General features: G+C 38.6%; 1 protein-coding gene across 1 annotated transcript; it reads left to right on the forward strand.

Annotated features, from left to right (window-relative positions):
• Positions 1-277: 277 nt before the first annotated feature.
• LOC110169041 (tubulin polymerization-promoting protein family member 3-like) lies at positions 278-18908 on the forward strand. The gene is made up of 4 exons (XM_020934543.1): positions 278-323; positions 15566-15775; positions 15952-16105; positions 18678-18908. Exons 2-4 carry the CDS (start codon positions 15585-15587, stop codon positions 18906-18908), a joined length of 576 nt encoding a protein of 191 aa, XP_020790202.1. The 5' UTR covers positions 278-323; positions 15566-15584.
• The last annotated feature ends 3049 nt before the right edge of the window (positions 18909-21957 follow it).

Here is a 21957-nt window from a genome sequence, read left to right on the forward strand (position 1 = left end):
AAATTTACTCAAATCACAATAACAAATGTCTCAATTCAAACAATCCTAACTTGGCTAGATTTCCATTTTCACAGCGAGTGCGGCGTGCAGGGGCGTGGATTTAACCTGTTACCCTCTGGTCCACAGGCGTCTGTTCAGCCCACTGCACCACAGCGGCCTGGAGTCTGCCCCGGGCCCGGCTCCTGCCCCGGCTCCTGCCCCGGCCCCTCCCTGATGTTACACAGTGTCTCTGGGTGACGGCGTAAACACACAATAACAGAGCAGAGCTTTAAAGAGCTTTTCAATGGGACAGAGGCTGGAGCTCAGCACAGACTCGCACTCAGGTAGGACACATGGGGACTGTGATGGGGATAGAATTTTACTCATTATTAACTCATTTTACTGCAATTTTTTAGAAGAGTTCAGCTGCAAAAAGAGGTATCTCCATTTTGAAAGTATATTTTGATTTTACTTCTGCAGAAATTATTACCACATTTACACTCAAAATCTGATTAATGTGAGATTTTTGGAGTTACAATATTATTTAAGTGAAATATAAAAAGCAAAATGATCAAATTTCTTTCTGATCTTGCAGTTTTTATGTCATTTGAGTAATCTTATATTGTCCAGAAATCAGATTATAATAAGATTTTGGTATGCATGTGTTTAGATTGTAGTAAAAAAAACAAAAAACTTCTAAACTGCTATCACTCTTCTGCAATGTTTACCACTTTATTGTGCATAATGAATAGAACAAAGACAATTGTTCCAGTGCAGAATTGTTTTGGAGGAATATTTTGTGACCAGAGGGAAAAAAAATAAAATAAAAAAATAACATGAAAATCTGTAAAAAAAAAAAAAAAAAAGAGAAGTTATGTAAATTCTTTTGTCATTTATTTATTCATTTTTTAGATCTATGTATTGCAGATGCATGGAGTTAAAAAAAAAAAAATAATAAATCTGTAAAAAGAGAAGTTATGTAAATTCTTTCTTAATTTATGTATTCATTTTTTTAGATCTCTTTGTTGCAGATGCATGTAGTTAAAAATAAATACATAAATACATAAATAATAAAATATAAAAATAAAAATAAAATAAATAAAATAATAAAATAAAATAAAAAATACAATACAATACAAAAATTAGGATGCATGACCTAAAGTGACTTTAGTGAAAACATGGAACAGTTGTGTTGATTTATTAAATATTTTTCTGTTAAATTTACTGACAAATCTTCTATCAAATGCACTTTTGTCCTCTACATTTGACCCATCCTTCAGTGCTGCTGGGGTGTCTCCTCAGGGTGCTCAGGTTCCCATCTCCAGATCTTGGTGCTAGACTTTAGTTGGAGGATTTTTACCTGTGGTGCATGTTTTGGGTGAATGGAGTCGTGGTTGAAGTTGCCGGTTCAATCTATAAATCTGCTATAACAAAACCTCTTTCATAAAACTCATGTGAGGAGCAGCCTGGAAAGTCGATGTGTCTCCATCAGAGGTGTTAATTGAAACTTCAAAAGGCTCTAAAACAATTTACACATTAAAAAATATATATGTAAGACCAGAATTATAGAGAAATACAATAAATCATATTTTACCCCATGGAACTTGAACTGTAACCCTCAATTATCTTTATATATTTAAGTAAATAAGTCTTTATTTCTATAGCACTTTTCACAGACATATGTCACAAAGACGCTTTACAGAGCATTTATAGATTCATTATTCTTTTTACTCCACACCCAGTGATGTTAAACTACTGTTGTAGCCACAGCTGCCCTGGGGCAGACTGACAGAAGTGTCTTGTCTAAGGACAAGATGACAGTTTTTTTGTGACTGGCGCCCGTATTTATTTAAGTGTATTTATAAACCAATAGGTATAAATATGTACATGGTCAGTGTGTTTGTCTGTGTGTGTGTCTGTGTGTGTGTGTGATCATTGACGTATATTGGATTGTGTTCTCTTTTGTGTATGTGTATACTAAAAGATTTAAGGATATTTTCTTTCCTGCGCTCATAAAAGATGCGTTTTCTGTTGTTTTCTCTAAATAGTTCTGCCGTCTTGTATCCTGCTTTATATGTGAACAGGTTTAGGCAAAACAAGTGTTAAACTTCAGCCTAAACTCCTTCGGTCTGTAGAATAACCGTACACAGCAAAAACTGGAGGGTTAAAATTTTTGCATAAAATATTTTAGAGTTGTTTTTAACACCAAAAGTGTTATTTTAACTATTTTAAAGTTAAATGGGGGTTTGAGTTGGAGTTATTTGTCAGAGTTGATGTGGTTGAGGTTAATTCAACTTTTCTTAGTGTTAATTCAACTTCCTCTAGTGTTAATTCAACTTATCTTAGTGTTAATTCAACTTCCTCTAGTGTTAATTCAACTTCTCTTAGTGTTAATTCAACTTCTCTAGTGTTAATTCAACCTCTTAGTGTTAATTCAACTTCTCTTAGTGTTAATTCAACTTCCTCTAGTGTTAATTCAACTTTCTCTTCCTTAGTGTTAATTCAACTTCTCTTAGTGTTAATTCAACTTTCCTCTAGTGTTAATTCAACTTCTCTTAGTGTTAATTCTCTTAAGTAATTCAACTTCTCTTAGTGTTAATTCAACTTCTCTTAGTGTTAATTCAACTTCCTCTAGTGTTAATTCAACTTCTCTTAGTGTTAATTCAACTTCCTCTAGTGTTAATTCAACTTCTCTTAGTGTTAATTCAACTTCCTCTAGTGTTAATTCAACTTCTCTTAGTGTTAATTCAACTTCCTCTAGTGTTAATTCAACTTCTCTTAGTGTTAATTCAACTTCTCTTAGTGTTAATTCAACTTCCTCTAGTGTTAATTCAACTTCTCTTAGTGTTAATTCAACTTCTCTTAGTGTTAATTCAACTTCTCTTAGTGTTAATTCAACTTCCTCTAGTGTTAATTCAACTTCTCTTAGTGTTAATTCAACTTCCTCTAGTGTTAATTCAACTTCTCTTAGTGTTAATTCAACTTCCTCTAGTGTTAATTCAACTTCAATTCTTAGTGTTAATTCAACTCTCTTAGTGTTAATTCAACTTCTCTAGTGTTAATTCAACTTTCTTAGTGTTAATTCAACTTCTCTTAGTGTTAATTCAACTTCTCTTAGTGTTAATTCAACTTCCTCTAGTGTTAATTCAACTTCTCTTAGTGTTAATTCAACTTCCTCTAGTGTTAATTCAACTTCTCTTAGTGTTAATTCAACTTCCTCTAGTGTTAATTCAACTTCCTTAGTGTTAATTCAACTTCTCTTAGTGTTAATTCAACTTCCTCTTAGTGTTAATTCAACTTCTCTTAGTGTTAATTCAACTTCCTCTTAGTGTTAATTTCAACTTCTCTTAGTGTTAATTCGACTTCCTCTAGTGTTAATTCAACTTCCTCTTAGTGTTAATTCAACTTCCTCTAGTGTTAATTCAACTTCCTCTAGTGTTAATTCAACTTCTCTTAGTGTTAATTCAACTTCTCTTAGTGTTAATTCAACTTCCTCTAGTGTTAATTCAACTTCTCTTAGTGTTAATTCAACTTCCTCTAGTGTTAATTCAACTTATCTTAGTGTTAATTCAACTTCCTCTAGTGTTAATTCAACTTCTCTTAGTGTTAATTCAACTTCCTCTTAGTGTTAATTCAACTTCTCTTAGTGTTAATTCAACTTCCTCTAGTGTTAATTCAACTTATCTTAGTGTTAATTCAACTTCCTCTAGTGTTAATTCAACTTCTCTTAGTGTTAATTCAACTTCCTCTAGTGTTAATTCAACTTCTCTTAGTGTTAATTCAACTTCCTCTAGTGTTAATTCAACTTCTCTTAGTGTTAATTCAACTTCCTCTAGTGTTAATTCAACTTATCTTAGTGTTAATTCAACTTCCTCTAGTGTTAATTCAACTTCTCTTAGTGTTAATTTAACTTCCTCTAGTGTTAATTCAACTTCCTCTAGTGTTAATTCAACTTCTCTTAGTGTTAATTCAACTTCTCTTAGTGTTAATTTGGCTCCTCCCATTCACCACTTCAAACTCTTGTGAGAGAAGACCAGTTTGAACCAGTTTTGTACATCATTTCATCTTAAATTAACTCAAATAAAATAAAAAATAAAATAAAACACCTCTGTGTGTTGTTTAACTAATTCTGAATTACTCTACAAAGTGTTATCTGTTTACTCTCAAAACATTAATATAACTCTTGATTTCGGGGTTAAACAGGAACTTTGGTCCAGTGTTACTTAATTAACATTTCCAATAATGTTAAATTAACTCTAGAACAGATTGGACTCATATAAACTCTGAGAAAATGTTAAAGTTGATTCTGTGAGAGTCAATTTTAACACTCCACTTTTTGCTGTGTATTTTTTGTGTTAAAACCTTGTTATATGATGTGTGATTATGTTAACTGACCGAAGAAAATAAACTAACTAACTAACAATGTTTAAACTGCTTGACTCGTCTGCTTCCCGTTTATGAATCAGCAAAATTTGACTTTTTCAATTACAAACAGATTGGTTCTTTCACTGTGTATAAAAAAAAATCATTGCTTAAGTGTAAAACAAATGCGTTTAAATTCCAGATTGATGCAACATATGAGATCTTTTAGGATTAAGTAATGGATCTAGGCTCTTCCTGTTTGCGCTGCAGACTTTGACCCGTGTGTGTATTCCGCTCCTTTGGTTCACAGACAGTTGATTTGTGAGTGTGTTTACAGCAGAACCGTGAGCTCATCCTGCTCCAGTCTGTGCCACCGAGGCCAAAAGAACAAACCAGAACTATCAAATGAAGTAACTATAACTATACGAACTATGTGAAGTTTATTAAAAGCCGAGAAACACAGAGATAGATGCATAGATACTTTACAAATTCTGAGGGAAATTCAGGTTTTATTTGCATTTCTCAGTGGCTTTTGTGTCTCGTAGTCTTGTCTTGTAGTAGTAGTAGTAGTAGTAGTAGTTTATTCAGTCATTTTGCAACACTACAAAACAAAACAAAACAAAACATAGACTACAATCCCATAGATCATGACCGAAAGGGTTTAGTCTGAAGTAAAAAGTACTTATAACGTGTAACCCTTAGACCAGGCGTACACTGTGCGATTTTTGACCCTTTTAGAGCCAATTTTTCAGTTGTGCGACTGTTTTGGGGATCGGGCCGAGTTTTGACTTCATCGTGTGTCGTGCTTCCTGTAGCAACATGGGGTAAAAAGAAACGATTAATACCTCACGGCCAGCTCCCGATCGGCATTCGTCGCAAGAATATCAAACTTGTTTGAAATCCAGTCGCCTCTCGTGAGGGTTTCGCTCTGTTGAAGTCGTTCCACTTACCAGAATCTGTCAGACTGAGCATGTGCGGACACAGAAGCGGAAGCAGTATATGAGGTTGTGGAGGACGATGGTGCCGGTGAGTATTCTGGACACAGGACATGGAGGCGCAGCTAATCGAGCAACACAGAACAGAAGTTTGGGGAAAAACTTGATGCTACTTACCTCCAGTTCTTTCTGAAGAAGTGACAACCCGTACTGCCCATGTCTGCCCATGTCTGCCCACATCTATGCAGCCATTTCTTTGACCATATTCGTCACCTCTTCTTTTTGGGCTTGTCTGCGCAGAGAATGGCACAAATTGCCAAAGCAGTGCGTCTGTTTTATGCCTGGATCAGCATTGTGTCTCCGCACATCTGTGGTTTTCTAATTTTCTTCTTTGTGGTTTTCTACTTCCAGAACAACAACTCCGGTCGTTATGTGAGCATCGGATCTTATTGTGCCGTAACGGTAACTATGGCGATAACACTTCTCTCACATCAACGACTCTACAGACGTGATTGTCTTTAAGCAGGTTTAATGATGCTCAAGAAGGTGAAACTGCAGAGCAGAAAAAATACAACATTACAACACGTCTACAACAGTCACAAAACACAAGGCACACAACAGCAAGTACAAGTTGCAAATCCACACCCCGGAGGCTAACCGACGCCATCTCGAGAGCTGAGTGGTTCGCGTACAACCACCACATTATAAGGCTAGCATCAAAAACACTACAAAGCTGGACCTGCAAATAATCATAACCAAAGTTGCCGAACATTGGTAGAAAATAAGTACCGGCGATGCAACCTTAAAACAAAGAAACTGCGGACTCAAAAAGGGCAACTGCGGGCTGCCATGTCTGACGTTTACAACTGTTACTTGCGTTCAATAAAGTTTTTATCAAACACGTGCTCTGCGTGCAGTTCTAAAGGTGTCCACCAGATGGCACCATGCACAAGCAAAATCCAAGAAACACAAAAACAGGAGAATTATACATTCAAACATTTTTTAAACAAGACTTCATGCATAACAGAACACTTATAGTGTGAGAACATGATTCGTGAGCTGTGAACTTTTAAACCCTGTGATTTGGTCATACAGTTTGAGCTGGGGCTGAGTGACATGACCGAAAATATCGCACAGTGTACGCCCGGCATTACTGTAAATATAAAAGACAAAATAGAAATTAAAACAAGCAAAATTTTATGCAAATTCATTCATTCCAGGGCTCTATATCTTTCAAAACAACAATTTATACTCCTTTTTAAAGGCTTCTACAGTATTAGACTTTTTTAAATCATCACTCAGATTATTCCACACCCCTCTAACAGAAATACAATCACTTTTTTTCTTAGTTCTTATCTTCATTTTTTTTTTAAAGATATCTGTTCCTCTAATGCAGGGGTTTCAAACTCATTTTGGTCCGGGGGCCGTATCCAACCGACTTTGATCCCAAAGGGGCCGGAGCAGAAAACTCATATCATATATAACCCAAAAATAACAATAAGTTCAAATATTTGTGCAGAGAAACGCAAATCTATTACAGAAATCTTTTTTAATTGATGAACTCTTTCTTTTACAAAATATTGTAATATTATGAACAACCTGAAACTTGAAGAATGCAATTTCAAGACAATGTTTTAACATTAACTTGTATACAAATAGGAAATAAGTCAATTTTTCTTGGAGGCGTCCGCTTTTCTCATTTTTGACATTTTGTTGATGAGGGTCACGGTCAACAGTCAAAACGATCGTCCTTTAAGAGCGTTTGGAAAGAAACAAGTCTTTATTTGTGCTGCTCTGGTGGGAGGGGCCACGTACAGAGACGCTGGAGATGCTGCTATGATAAACACCGCAGAAAATTATCAAGATTTTAATAGAAAATATAATTAAAATATTTTAGTAGAAAATCAGCCAAGGGCCAGATTAAAGGTCTTAGATACCTGGATCTGGCCCCTGGGCCGTATGTTTGACACCCCTGCTCTAATGTTATACTGACTCTCTCTCTGCTCAAATAACTCCTGTAAACATGGAGGAAGCAGACGATTAGGCTTTGTGCATCACTGCAGCTGCACTCAGGTCGACAAGATCAAAAAACTTAAGTACTTTTAGTTTAACAAAAAGAGGATTTGTTGGTGCAGAGTAATTTGCATGATTAATAATCCTAATAACCTTCTTTTGGAGTAGAAAAATGTTATTAATATTGGATTTATAAGTATTCCCCCGTATTTCTTGCAGCATCACCGCAGCCTCCAGGGGGCGCTCACTCCCTCCTGCAGCATCTCAAAAATGCACAGCAAACTCCTTCACTATCCTCTTGCACGGTTTCCACGGATACGGGAAAAACAAACAGCTAATTTCACACAATCCAACAGTGTCTTATTTGTGTCCTTTGAACTGCACATGCTGTTCTACTGATTTGGTTAAAATCCCATGATATGATGTTAAAAGTTCTCCATGTGTGCCAGCCAGTCGCTCTGTTTCCATGGAGCGTTACAACATTATGAAAAACAAACAAACATCTGAACAGGATCTGACCATTGTTATTCTCCTTAAACAAAGATGATTGTCTTAATGAAGTCTCCACCTGCAGTAAACAAAGACTCTAATGTTTTATCTCTGAACCTGGGCGGAGTCTCGTGGTTCAGATTTAAGCCTCGCTTCAAACGGAGCTGTGTCCTTCAGGGTCGTGACCTGAACAGCAGCTGCTTCTGACTCACGAACACATTCGAGTTAGTTCTAATACTGTCTAATGTCATCATGATAATGAAATGTACAACTCTGTTTTCGTTACCAAGGAGAATTTTAGATGCACTTTTACAGCAAAGTGGGCTTCTTATGATCACGTTTTTTTATACAGAGCTTTTCCACCTTCAAGGATCAGAGCGATTTACAACAAGAAACCACTTACACACTCACACACCAGTGGACACAGACACTGGGGTGAAGTGGGTTAAGCGTCTTGCCCAAGGACTAGGGCTGGGTATCATTAAGAAGTTGCCGATATGATACAGACCTCGATACAATGCACTTTTGGTTCAATACGACATATTTCAAATCTATTTAATATGAAAAAATAAAGGCTAAATCATGTCTGTGATACTAAAAGTCTTTATTAAACCATTTCTTGTGCAAAGTTCAAATGAAACACAAACATTTTAATCATCAAAACAGTGAAAATGTTAAATGTGTCGCATAAACGAGTTTCTTTCCTCTGAACAAGCAACAAAACTGTAGCGCTGTAACAAAAAAGTTTAGTTAAATTTACCAAAAAATACTCTTGGCGATATATTGATACATCAGACCACAATATCGATACTGTATCATCAGATTAAATGATACGATATATTGATATTTTAATATTTTTGCACACTCCTACCAAGGACACAAAGACAGTGTTCATCAAGTCAGCAGAACTGTACCAGTGATGTTTGTCAAGAACGAGATTCAAACCGTCAACCTTCATATCAGTGAAGAAACACTCAACAAACCAGTGAACACTGAACAAATCAACTGAGCTACTGTCTAGGGATTTAACAATAGTCAAAACATCGTGATATCGTATCGTCAAAAGTCTCACAATGACATCGTGGGCTGTCACAATATATCGAATTACAAGTTCCTTTCGCTTAAATATATGGTTTTATAGTAGCAATAGCTTATAAACATCGGAAACTACATATCCCATGATTCATTTCAGTGCAGACAACATGAAGAAATATGTTTTTTACTTGAATTCTTGAAATTTTGACAATAATAATCCACACCAGAATCTTGTCAATGTATTTTAAAAGCAGAAGTGTGTCCTATCTACAGTTATATCAGCCTCTCCAAAATATCGCAATAAATATTTTACCGAGAGATGCATATCGTGATAGTATCGTACTGAGAGATTTGGATATCGTTACATCCCTACTACTGTCCACTAGACTTATTTGGCCAGAAATGACTCATCTGCACTTAGGCTAAGGCAGGGGTGTCAAAGTCATTTTGGTCCGGGGGCCGAATGCAACCGACTTTGATCCAAAGGGGCCGGATCAGAAAACTCATGTCATATAAACTCCAAAAATAACAATAAGTTCAACTATTTGTGCAGAGAAACACAAATCTATTACAGAAATCTTTTTTTAATTGATGAACTCTTTTTTTTTTTTTTTTTTTTTTTTTTTTTTTTTACAAAATATTTATATATTTATGAACAACCTGAAACTTTAAGAAAAATACAATTTCAACACAATGTTTTAACATGAACTTGTATGTAAATAGGAATAAGTCATTTTTTGTTGCAAAATCCTGCACTTGGCTCCACTTTTCTCATGTTTTTCATGATGGGGGTCACGGTCAACAGTCAAACGATCGTCCTTTAAGAGCGTTTGGAGAGAGACAAGTCTTCATTTGTGCTGCTCTGGTGGGAGGGGCCACGTACAGAGACGCTGGGAGACACTGCTGTGATAAGCACCACAGAAAATTAATAATATTTTAATAAGAAATATAATTAAAATATTTTAGTGGAAAATCAGCCGAGGGCCACATTAAAGGTCTTGGAGGGCCGGATCTGGCCCCCGGGCTGTATGTTTGACACATGTGGGCTAAGGTGTTCTTTTATCCCCTCGAGAGATGGAAATTCATTCTTATCCTTCTGTCTTGGTTCATGTTTGTAGTGCATTTGCTCATTTTGATGTTTTATTTTGACATGTGCCGTGTCTGCTTGTAGTTTTGAGTTTTACTTCCTGTCTCGAATTGTTTGCCCCGCCCAGTGTTGTGCATGAACGAGTCAAAAGAACACGTTCATTTGAACAAGTGTAACTTTTTTGTCTTCATTTGTCAAATGACATTGAACGTCATTTTAGTTAAAACGTCGGAATTTGACGAGTGACGATCTGCTCGCACTTCACCTCGCGAAACCACTCGCGTGTCAACGCGAGAGGCGACTCCAAGCTTTAGGGAACATCTCTTGTGTGTCTCTTGAGAAGTCGCGTTTAGCTGCTTGTATTTACCTTATGTACAGGCTGACCACACGGCAAACACAAGGATTTCAAAGGTAAATTTCAAAGCATCCAAAAATGTATGTGGATCACATGATACACAACTGCCCAGGAGCACAATGTGCTGATGGTAAATACAACAATACATGATATTGTGCATTTTGACGGGAGCAATCCATGGATCCTATTTTCTGAAATCTACACGCGCGTATTATTTTACTTGGTAATATCAGAACGCGCGTCATAATGCTGGATTGAAATGGTGGGGTTTTTCTTCATACAAACTTGCTAAAATCACCGCGTATCAGCAGCAGTGAAACGCCGAGGTGCGCCCGCGTAGACCGTGATCCTGAGTGAAAGAACCGACGCAGAAGTCCGCGCTCCACCGAACTAAACGCAGCTGACGCCCGATCGATCGGGGTCTCTCAGGGGCGGTCCTAATTCCAAGTTAGTCCAGGATTAGTCCTGTTGGTCCTGTTTAGTTGTTTAGTCCTGGTTGAGTTCTGGTTTAGGGTTAGTCCTGGTTCAGTCCTGGTTTAGACCTGGTTTAACCTGGTTTAGTCTGGCTGGTTTAGTCCTGGTTCAATTCTGGTTCAGTCCTGGTTGTTTATTCCTGGTTTAGACCTGGTTCAGTCTGATTTAGACCTGGTTAGCTTTAGTTTTCTGGTTTCTGGTTCCTGTTATTCAGTTTCTAGACCTGGTTTTCTGGTTTAGACCTGGTTTCCTTAGTCCTTTCCTTGGTTCATATGTATATGTATAATGCTGAACTTTTGCGCTGCATCTGTTTTTTTGTGTGTAGTGTGTTTGCATTTTGTAATATTTAATGAAACAAATGACTTAAATGACAGTAACAAGTCATAAATAACACATTACAGTTTTAAAGTCACTTTTCCAACAGTGGATCTTGTAAGTTGTTGTAAACTAGAAGTCAGTTTGAAAAATGCAGCCTTTCATTTACAGATCTCATCTAAATATAAAAAACTGAACTTTGAATAAATTGTGAACTATGAACGTGAACTATTCACTTTGAACAATGAACTTTGTCTGGTTTGAACCTGGCCGCCCCCAATGTGTTTCACCTGTGTCTGTGTGCATTGATACACTGTGTTCTTCTCTGCCCTTTGTTGGTCCATTGTCTCTGTCAGAGTCTCATCTTGTCTCATGTCATGGCAGTTTAGTTTTAAGTTTTGGATTTTTTGGGGGATTTATGGATTTGTTATTAAATACTTTAAAGCAGTCCTGCATTTTGGGTCCTCCCTCTGTTTCTACATAACACCTTCAACCAGAGCCGTTGTGCACCTGCCACAGCAATCACGAAACCATCTCCAGATCTTGAACTAGTCTTGGTCAGGACTATCTTCGCTGGAGGATTTTGACATATTGTTCATGTTTTGAGCTGATGGAGGGCCCACCAGGTCACAGGAAGAACATGCAAACTCCAACACATAGGGAGTCGAAGAAGGATCTTTTGCTGCTCTCAGTCAGACGCCATGTTGCCTGTTGACGCATTTATAGTTAAACCTGTCAGGAGCAGTGAGCAGATCTTAATGGATGATGGTAAAGAGCGGGGGTCATCAAACTAACGCCCGTAAGCCAACTCCAGCCCTCCACGACCCCCATCCCCTCTGCCCCCCACCACTTGTACTGGCCCTATGAAGCAATCCTCAATAAATAATCAGTGTTGGGAGTAATGTATTATAAAAGTAATGTATTACAGTAATGCGTTGATTTTTGCTGTAACGCAGTAATGTTACGGCATTACAGGGGGAAAAATTTTAATATTTTACTCGGTACAAATGTGAGTAACGCGCGTTACAATGCTTTTTTTAACCTGGATTGAAGTGGTGGGTCTTTCTTCATAGAAATTCGCTAAAATCACCGTGAAATCAGCAGCGGTGAAACGCCGGAGACGCGGCCGGATAAACCTTCAGTTAACCGCGGGTGAAAGGACCGACCCAGAACTCTACGCTGTTTAGACCTGGTTTAGACCTGGGTCACCTGGTTTAGACCTGGTTCTGGTTTAGACCTGGCTTACAGTCGTCCCTCGCTCTAACGCAATTCACTTTTCACGGTCTCCCTGTTTCGCTGATTTTTAGAATTTTTTTTTTTTGTGCAATTTTGCATGCCTTTTGTTTTTAGTGTATGAACACGTATTGCGTTCCTCCCGCTGTGTCCTGATCGGCTGAGGGACTCCTGTCTCCTGTACAGTACAGTACAGAATATGTTCAGCTGCCAAATTTAAATAAATGTTCAATCTCTAGCAGTGTGCTTCTGAAGTGCTGTATGTCTGCAAGTTTTCTCTCCGACAAAATCCACAACGTCGACGAAACGTTCTGCACCGACAAAGGCTCCTGCGCTCACACCCAAAAGACAGAGGACGATGCAAACCATCGCACAAAAAGTTGGACTTCTGGACACGCAGAGTTTTGCACCGGGTCTTGTACCCGCAAATAGTTGCTGAAATCAGGACCGTGAGCCTGAGCAGCAGGGTCCATAAAGAGCGATCGGGCGACAGCCGCACTTACCTCCATGAGGTGCGGAGCAGAGCCGCTCCTTTCTCCTGCGTCACCTTCGAGCCTGTCCTGACAGTGAGTCCTGTTTTAGTCCTAGTTCAGTTCTTGTTTAGTCCTCCACTTCAGTCCTGGAATCAGTCTGAGGTTAGTCCTGTTATAGTCCTGGTTTAGTCCTGGTTCAGCTCTGGTTTAGTCCTGGTTTAGACCTTGTTTAGTCCTGGTTCAGTCCATATACGGCTCAAAAGTTCAGCTTTTTCGCAGTTATTTTGGTGAGAGTAACTTAAAGTAATGCAATAGTAATGTAATGCCTTACATTTTAAATGCAGTCATATTGTAATGTAACAAATTACTATGAAATGACAGTAATAAGTAATAAATAACGCATTACAGTTTTAAAGTAACTTGCCCAACAGTGTAAATAATTACATGACGTAGTTACACTTTTTGCCGAATTTTCGTCACCTGACAAGCTTGAGATCAAACAGTGACCGTCAACGCATGCGCGAAGTTCTGTAGTGCAGTTAAGGACAACAAAACGTCTTGTGTTATAGAAAGAAAATTTGACAGAGAGTGCAGAGTTTTCAAATAACAGGGGACGAACGATTATTTTTGTTGGTTTTTTTGTGTAAGAACCATGCAGTTTATCTGATATGTAATATAATTTGCGTCATCAGGGTGGTACAATTCTGTTATATGACCCGACCCCGGCTCCCATCACAGTCAGGTGTCCCCCGGAGAAAAAAGGTTTGGTGACTTCTGGTAAAGCGTGGCCATGGCAGGATTAGAGCGTGTAGAGTGTAGGCACCAGGAAGCCCAAAACCAACCACACCGGGAATCTAACTTGGACTAAACCCGGACTACATCAGCTCATGACCACACCAGAACAATTCCAGGTCAAAAACAATACAACAAATGGAAACTGTAAGAATGAGCTTTGATTTTCTGCAGTGTTTGGTTTCTTGGGGCATTTGTTTGTAGAACAGGGACACAGGAGCTTTGTGGGGCAGGTGAGCACAGAGAGGTGAAGTCGTAAACATGGTCAGCAGGAATCTAGCACAGACTCACCACTCTGTCCTGAGTCTGCTTCGTACAAAACCTGCAATTTCCAGAGACACTATTACACTCTACGTATGGGCAAATTACTTACTATAGCACTGTCCCCTCAAGCTGTGTCTTTGTTGGTTTCCTCTGGGTACTCAGGTTTCCTTCATCAATCCAAAACATCTGAGCGTACATCTGAATCCTCCAGCTCCAGACAGAGCCACAGATCTGGAGATGGATCCCTGTGCTCTCTGGTCCAAACAGCACTGAAGGATCAGACAAACGTAAAGAACACATTAAACTGATCCATCCTGGACTTCTACTGCATTCCACTGGGATGTATGTATATAATTAGATTTAACCTCTGTTTAGGGCAGCCCCCCCCCGCGCGCAAAATCCCATATGCCCTCCTACACAGGCCTTTGAGATAAATGCATCTTTTGTGTTCCTGCCAATGATGAGTTTCAATAAAACCTGATTATATATATATTTTTTTTTTAATATTGTATTTATATTTTCTTTAAAAGTGCATTCATAAACGATATTTGCAACAGCAAAAATTTCCAACTTCATGCAGGCGACTTTTAACATCACTGAACATCAGTAGGACACCGAGACTAAACCAGGACTAAACCAGGACTAAACCAGGTCTAAACCAGGTCTAAACCAGGACTAAACCAGGACTAAACCAGGACTAAACTAGGTCTAAACCAGGTCTAAACCAGGACTAAACCAGGTCTAAACCAGGTCTAAACCTGGACTAAACCAGGACTAAACCAGGTCTAAACAAGGACTAATCTTGGACATGAGAGAGAGGGAGAACCTTGAGCCTGTGGAGCAGGGTGTCCACAAAGCGCGGTCAGGCATCGTGAGGAGCGGAGCTCTACGCCGGTCCTTTCACCTGCAGTCACCCTACAGTCTCTGCAGGCGCACCTCCAGGCCCGTCCCGACACTCAAGTCCTGGTTCAGTTCTGGTTCAGTCCTGGGATCAATCCTGGTTTAGTCCGCATGTGTTGCACCTCCCCAGTGACTCTTTGGCACCTAGGCAGGTCTCACCTTTTGCTGATCTAGGGTGACTGCCTTTCCTATTTACCCGGGACAGTCCCAGTTTTGAGTTCTCTGTCCCCTGTCCCAGCAGATTTATCCAAAACCATTTGGATTTGTCCCAGTTTTATACAAGAAATGTCCCAAGTGTCCCAGTTTTTGACCAATTTGATCTCTGCCAAGAGTAAAGAGTAAAGAGAGGCATACATTTTCATTTGTTGAAGTAAAATACAGAAAATCTGCTTAGAAATGACCAAAACACAATGAAAATGTGACTGTACTGTCTCACTTTAGTGCCAAGTGCAAAACAATTTTCCTCCATTATACACTCGTTTCACAGTTTTATTATTACCAACCCAAACCAGGGATGTCCCAGTTTTTTATTTTGAAAATCTGGTCACCCTACCTCTATCAAATGTGTACATGGTTTATGTGTTTGTTAATCACTATAAAAATGTGGTTTTGAGGTTATCATTGTTATAATATTTCACAGTTTATCTCCTATGTGAAGTGCGAGTCCTCAAACCATCTCTCAGTTCACAAGTAGAATTTCCAGTGTTCCAGGGCGTTTTTTCAAGTAGGAGGTGGTGAATATCGCAGTTCCCTGTTGCCTGGAACACACGAGTAACCTGGACTAAACCTGAACCTGAATGAGAACTGAAGTCGAACAGTCAAAATAGCTCATATTGTTCCACGTTGTGTTGTATTCCAGTTTTTCAGATCTCAGCGTGATGGCGAAGAGCTCTGACGTGGACGAGCTGCTGGCGGCCTTCAGGAGGTTCGCGGCGCACGGGGACCACAAAGCCGGGGCGTCCTCGGAGATGCCGGGTCAGAAATGGGCCAAACTCTGCAAAGACTGTAAGATCATCGACGGGAAACACGTGACCAGCACAGACACGGACATCATCTTCTCCAAACTTGTGTGAGTCCATTCTGCTGTCCCTGGTTTTAGCTCCTACGAGTGAAATAATGAGCAAGAAAAAGTACTATAAATGTTTGATAAACCCACAAAAAGTGTTCCTATAGTTTCTCACAAACCCTTTCACGCAGTATTCACACGCCTGAAGTTAAAATCCAGCTGTGACCCGGTGTTTTTAGACCAAAGACGTCTCGTGGGATGTCCTACGCAGACTTTAAGAAGGCCCTGGAGATGTTGTGTCAGAAGAGGTTTCCAGACCAGAGCAAAGAGGAGGCGCTTCAGTCCGTCTACAAACTCATCGAGGGGAAGGAGCCCGCCAACGCTGGGGTCACGGTCAGAGAAAGAGCTTTACCACACTACATTACATTTTTATTTGATTATATATTATTTTATTCCTTTCTCAATTACTTAGTTTTTCTTCAGATAAATACAAATTCAGCTAAACACATTCATTGTTCTTTACAGTCTCATCAAAGAGCCCATGTTACTCTATTTTCTAATCTGCTATAATGTTGTTTTATCATCAAAAACACACCTGGAGTTTTGTTTTATTTCTTTCAAACATGTTTAACACACAAACCCTGCACATTTAGGCTGTGTGAATGAAACAAAACACAACTCCAGGTATGTTTTTGGTGCTAAAACAACATTATAACAAGGGTTAAAGCTCACAACAATTCATTTTGTATAATGCAGGACCTTTGAATGTACCTTTGTACCATAGAAACTAACAATTTAAAGCAGAATCTAATCTTTTGAATGGTCAAATGTCCTCAAAATGTCACCCATGAACAGGAATTTTATAGAAAACTATTTACTTTCACCATCCAAAGATGTTTACCAGATTTTACCAGCTAAAAAGTGTTAAGGTAACATTCACAGTTAAGCTACGTTCAGACTGCAGGACTTAATGCTCAATTTGGATTTTTTTGTGAAATTTGATTTTTTTTGCAAGGTTGTTCACATTTCCATTTAAATGTGACTTGTATGTGATCTCCATTGTGAACTTCAAACGCCCTAAAAGTGTCCCTCATGAGCATTGGAGGACACGACGACAGACAACAGACTGTTAACGTCACATATGAACAGTTCTTCAGATAAACTATAACATAAACAACAGAACAGAACAAGTTTAACAAACTCTCCATCTCACTCCAAATCACTAAATCCATTCAATTCTTCATCCTCGGTGTCACTTCTGAGCAACTCCGCGACCTCCAGAGGTAAACAGAGCGCCGCTTCCTCTTCTGTGTCGCTGTCGTCAGACTCAGTATCAGTTCCAATGACAATTATTTGGGTCTTTCTGAATCCTGACAGGATGGTTTCGGTGTCACTGAAGTCCAGACTTTGTCGATTCATCCAGTGACTTTCAGGAAAGTTGCCTGGCACACCGTCCTGGTTACCGTGAAGCTGTGTTCTCCATCCCTGCTTTCCACCAATTTCACTCCAAACTTTCTTTCTGCTGCTCGATTATTGTTTTCGGCTGAATATTTCACTACTTGCATCTTGTAATCCTTAAAATATGATTTTCATTTTGGAGGCATTTTTGTTCAGTCTTCTCAGTCGTCTCTATAAGTTTGTTTAAATTGGTACAGAAGTAACGGTGCGATCGACTGACATGATACAGACAGGACAGACGCTCTTTCTGCAGGAGACATGTGCAGTAGAGTGAAGTGACAGTGGTACAGGAGGAACAGGAGCAGCAGATACTGACACACAAAACTACAGCGCCCTCTGTTAGCTGTCAGAGTAAGAATTTTAATATATAAGTCGCACTGGAGTATAAATCCCAGGAAACACCCAAACCATGAAAAATGTGCGACTTATAGTCCGAAAAATATGGTATTTATTAGGGCCGGGCACGTTAACGCATTTAATTTTGCGTTAACTAATTAATTAATTATCGCCGACAATAATTTTAACGTCATTAACACCGTTTTAATTTAATTTTTTATTTTTTTTATTGTAAATGTCTATGCTCAATGGCTTTTATTTTGAAAAAGTGCATGGCGAGCGTTTCTTTAAGTTTGACATCTTTACACTTTTTTCACTTTTTTTCTGACCTCGTGAGATGCAACTTGTCCGAGTCTCCGCGGGACCAGCCGTGGGCTCTGAGCTTCTGCGGGCTCCAGTTCAATGGTCTTTCTCGTTCTTCTCCATCCATATCGAGGTATCCAGTATGGTTTTCGTCACTGAGGTCTCACTTACATCACGCTATTACAGGGTATTCACGAAGGTCCGGAAGATTTCGTGATATGATCCCGCCCATAACTCAGTGAAATATGATTGGCTCAGACAACTGTCAATCTCAAATTTCGTTCCAGCCACCGAAGTTCCTGCAGGTGTTTGTTTAGTTCAGCGCTGCAGGGGGAGTCACTGATTTACCCAGATACCACTGGAAGAAAAACTGTGATTGGTCCATTTCCATTCCATTATATTAACCCTTTGTTTCCCAAGAAATATGAGTCCAAGTTTAAAACAATGATCTAAAAATTATTACTAGTGCAGTGTTTATTACTCACTGAATAAAACATATTGAAAAAAATATATATATATAAAAATAAAAGTATTGAAAAAATTAATTCAATATTTTTTTCTTGAGCCTTCACGGAAAACCTTGAAGGCTCTGAGGGTTCATTTACATTTCCAATAAAAGTGCGCTAAACGCTGCTTTTTAATTCATCAATTGGTTTTGCGTATAACACTCAAAATCAAGCGATTAATGCGATTAATATTTTTTATTTTTGCCCAACCCTAATATTTATTATTGTTCTTATCTCTTTTAATCACTGGGCCTCGAGGAACACATTTCGTTCTGTCATGTTTTTCTCTCTGATGCTCGAATGACAAAGAATCTTGAACCTTGAACCTTATTTTTTGTTTATTATGTTTTTATCTCTTTCAGAAAGTGGACAGAACTGGCGCAGTGGACCGTCTCACCGACACGTCCCGGTACACGGGGTCCCACAAGGAGCGTTTTGACGGGAGTGGGCGGGGCCGGGGGCGGGAGGGGCGCGAGTACCTGGTGGAGAACACGGGCTACGTCAGCTCCTACAGGCACCAGGGCACCTACGACAACAAGGTCAAAGGTCAATCCAGCAAACCCGCCGGGACCCCAGACAGCAAGATCAAGTAGGAGGAGTCACAGCTGGAAAAAAAATCTACTCAATTTGTGATGTCATGGTTTGGGGTGGGTGATGAGACGATGTTAAAGAGGGGGTATTGTGCTGTTTTTATTTTATTTTATTTTATTAGGTTTCTACCATGTTATAATGTTGTTCCTTCATCAAAAATCATCCCAGAAAAGGTTTAAATAATTTAGCGATCTCTCAGACAGAACCAGGACTGAATCAGGACTAAACCAGAACTAAAACCAGGACTAAACCAGGACTAAAATCAAGTCTAAACCAGGTCTAAACCAGGACTGTACCAGGAATAAACCAGGACTAAATTGGGACTAAAATCAGGTCTAAACCAGGACTAAACCAGAACTAAAACCAGAACTAAAACCAGGACTAAACTAAACCAGGACTAAACCAGACTAAACCAGGACTAAACCAGGAAACCAGAACTAAAACCAGGACTAAACCAGGACTAAAATCAGGTCTAAACCAGGACTAAACCAGAACTAAAACCAGGACTAAACCAGGACTGAATCAGGACTAAACCAGGACTAAAATCAGGACTAGAACCAGGTCTAAACCAGGACTAAAATCAAGTCTAAACCAGGACTAAACCAGGACTGAACCAGGACTAAAATCAGGTCTAAACCAGGAATAAACCAGAACAAACCAGGAAAACCAGGACTAAACCAGGACTAAACCAGGACTAAACCAGGACTAAAACCAGGTCTAAACCAGGACTAAACCAGAACTAAAACCAGGACTAAACCAGGACTGAACCAGGACTAAACCAGGACTAAAACCAGGTCTAAACCAGGACTAAACCAGAACTAAAACCAGAACTAAAACCAGGATTAAAATCAGGACTAAAACCAGCCAGGTCTAAACCAGGACTGAAACAGGACTGAATCAGAACTAAAACCAGGACTAAACCAGGACTAAAATCAGGACTAAACCAGGACTAAAATCAGGTCTAAAACCAGGACTAAACAAGAACTAAACCAGAACTAAAACCAAGACTAAACCAGGTTTAAACCAGGATTTAACCAGGACTAAACCACTGGGAGGACTAAACCAGCTCTAAGGAGAGGCTCATATTCACCCAGTTTGAAACCCCTGCCTTAGCGCAAAAAACAAAGGGACGGGAGGAAGCATTTTAATACTTTTTTGTGGCAAATATAACATTTTCAAACAATAAAAGGTGAATAAAATAGTGATCTAAATATGTTACGTGTACCCCAAAGAAGTAAATACCCCCTCTTTAAGTGTAGAGATTTTCTGTTTAAAGAGGACATATTATGTTTTATTTAGTTTTTCTTTTCTAATATTTAGTCAAACACAGTTGCCTGTCAAGTTCAGAACGATTTCTCCCTGCAACAAACATGTTCGTCCAATCAGATTTGTTTATTTCAGCTCATTGGTCACCATCGTTTTGAACAAAATCAAACTTCTCTTCCCTCAGATTAACAGATTTTAGTGCTTTGTTCATTGATTCATGTTTTTCAGTCACTTGAGATATATATTTTTCTTTCTTTTTTCCTCGTAAGCAGTCGTTTCGTTTTTGTTTTCGATTCAGACCATACTTGTCCCTGATTGGCCAGTCCACCTGTCAATCACCCCACCTGAAAACGAGTTTGTGTTTTCTGGGTCCCAGGCAACTGTCACAGATGTAGATAATTTTACGTTTTGTTCATCGTAAACCGCAATCTTGATCTAAAACACAATACACAACACAATAAAATAGAAAACGGTCCATTGATTTTCTATTTTAAAAACTGCACGGCTGATTTTCTGGAGCCACAAATCACAATGACGCGTGAAAGGATTTAATAACCACTTACGTCATCAGTTTTTTCCCACCTCACAGACTAGTGTTAGAAACTTCAGGGACCATTTACTTTTGATATTTTCTGTTGAAACTGGACCAAATGCACTGAAGCTGCGACCAAATCCAAAAATTAAACTCTGCAGGTAACAGATTAACGGTTAAATGTTGGTTTTCTGTTGCTCTCCGTCTCGGTTTTGTCGCTTTTTGTCCTTTCCTTTCTCTTCATTTATCGTCTGTATATCCTGATTTCTTTTCTTTTAAATGTCATTGTCTAAACTTTTGCCTGTAACAAGTTAATAAAACCAGGTTAAGCTCATTGCGGTGTGTGGTTTGTTTTTGAGAGTCTAAAATCCGTCTGTTTTTATAATAAACACTAAAACTACTGTCGATTTTGGGCCTGTCACATCCAGACAATTCAGCTGCGACTTATTCTTTAAAAATACCATGCAGTTTTTTATTTATAATCTATATTTTGTCCTTCGATTTGCACTAACTTCAAATTATAAACCAGTTGTTACGTCCAGAATTACTTACTTGAGCATAAGGTTCTCCAAAATACTTTTTTACTGATTTCTTGGAAGTGTTTCAACCTGCACAGAACCAAAAACACGACCATTAACTGCATTTTATTTGTAAACAGAAAACAGAAAGAGGTAGTTCTTATTCCCTTTAATCAGCGTTTATATACAGTTAATTTTGGTGATACTTAATAAAATAAAGGGGCAAAATAATTAGTCATGTAAATTCAAGATCATATTTACATAAGTGATGCATTTATAAATGTAATAGATAAAAATACATCTTTTAAAAACACATAACTCACTAAATAGATGCTGTAGATGAGACTTTGAAACTAATGGAAGACATAATAGACATAAAAATACATGTATTTAGTTCTAAAATTACAATATAGGACTTTAGCTAAAATATTCAATATTGTTCATAATAGAATATTATCTAAAAAAGTCAAAAGTGCAGAGAGAAAATTACAGAAACAAAATCTACACATAGGGTTTAAAGCTACCATCTGTAAGTTTAATTATATTTATTTTTTACCAGTAGATGGCAAATGTGAAACCTCCGTCGTCCCTCACCTGGCTCTTCATCTGTTCCCCCCATAGACTGTTTAAAAAAGTGAACTAAGCAAGTTTGACGTCACCAAAGCTTGCAAGGAGCCAGGCGCTATATTAGGAATATTTTTTGATGGATAAAATAGCAAAAAAGAACACCAGGGT

This window comes from Boleophthalmus pectinirostris, unplaced genomic scaffold, assembly GCF_026225935.1.
Source record: "Boleophthalmus pectinirostris isolate CB_2022bp ecotype Guang Dong unplaced genomic scaffold, ASM2622593v1 HiC_scaffold_19, whole genome shotgun sequence".
Lineage (NCBI taxonomy): Eukaryota > Metazoa > Chordata > Actinopteri > Gobiiformes > Gobiidae > Boleophthalmus > Boleophthalmus pectinirostris.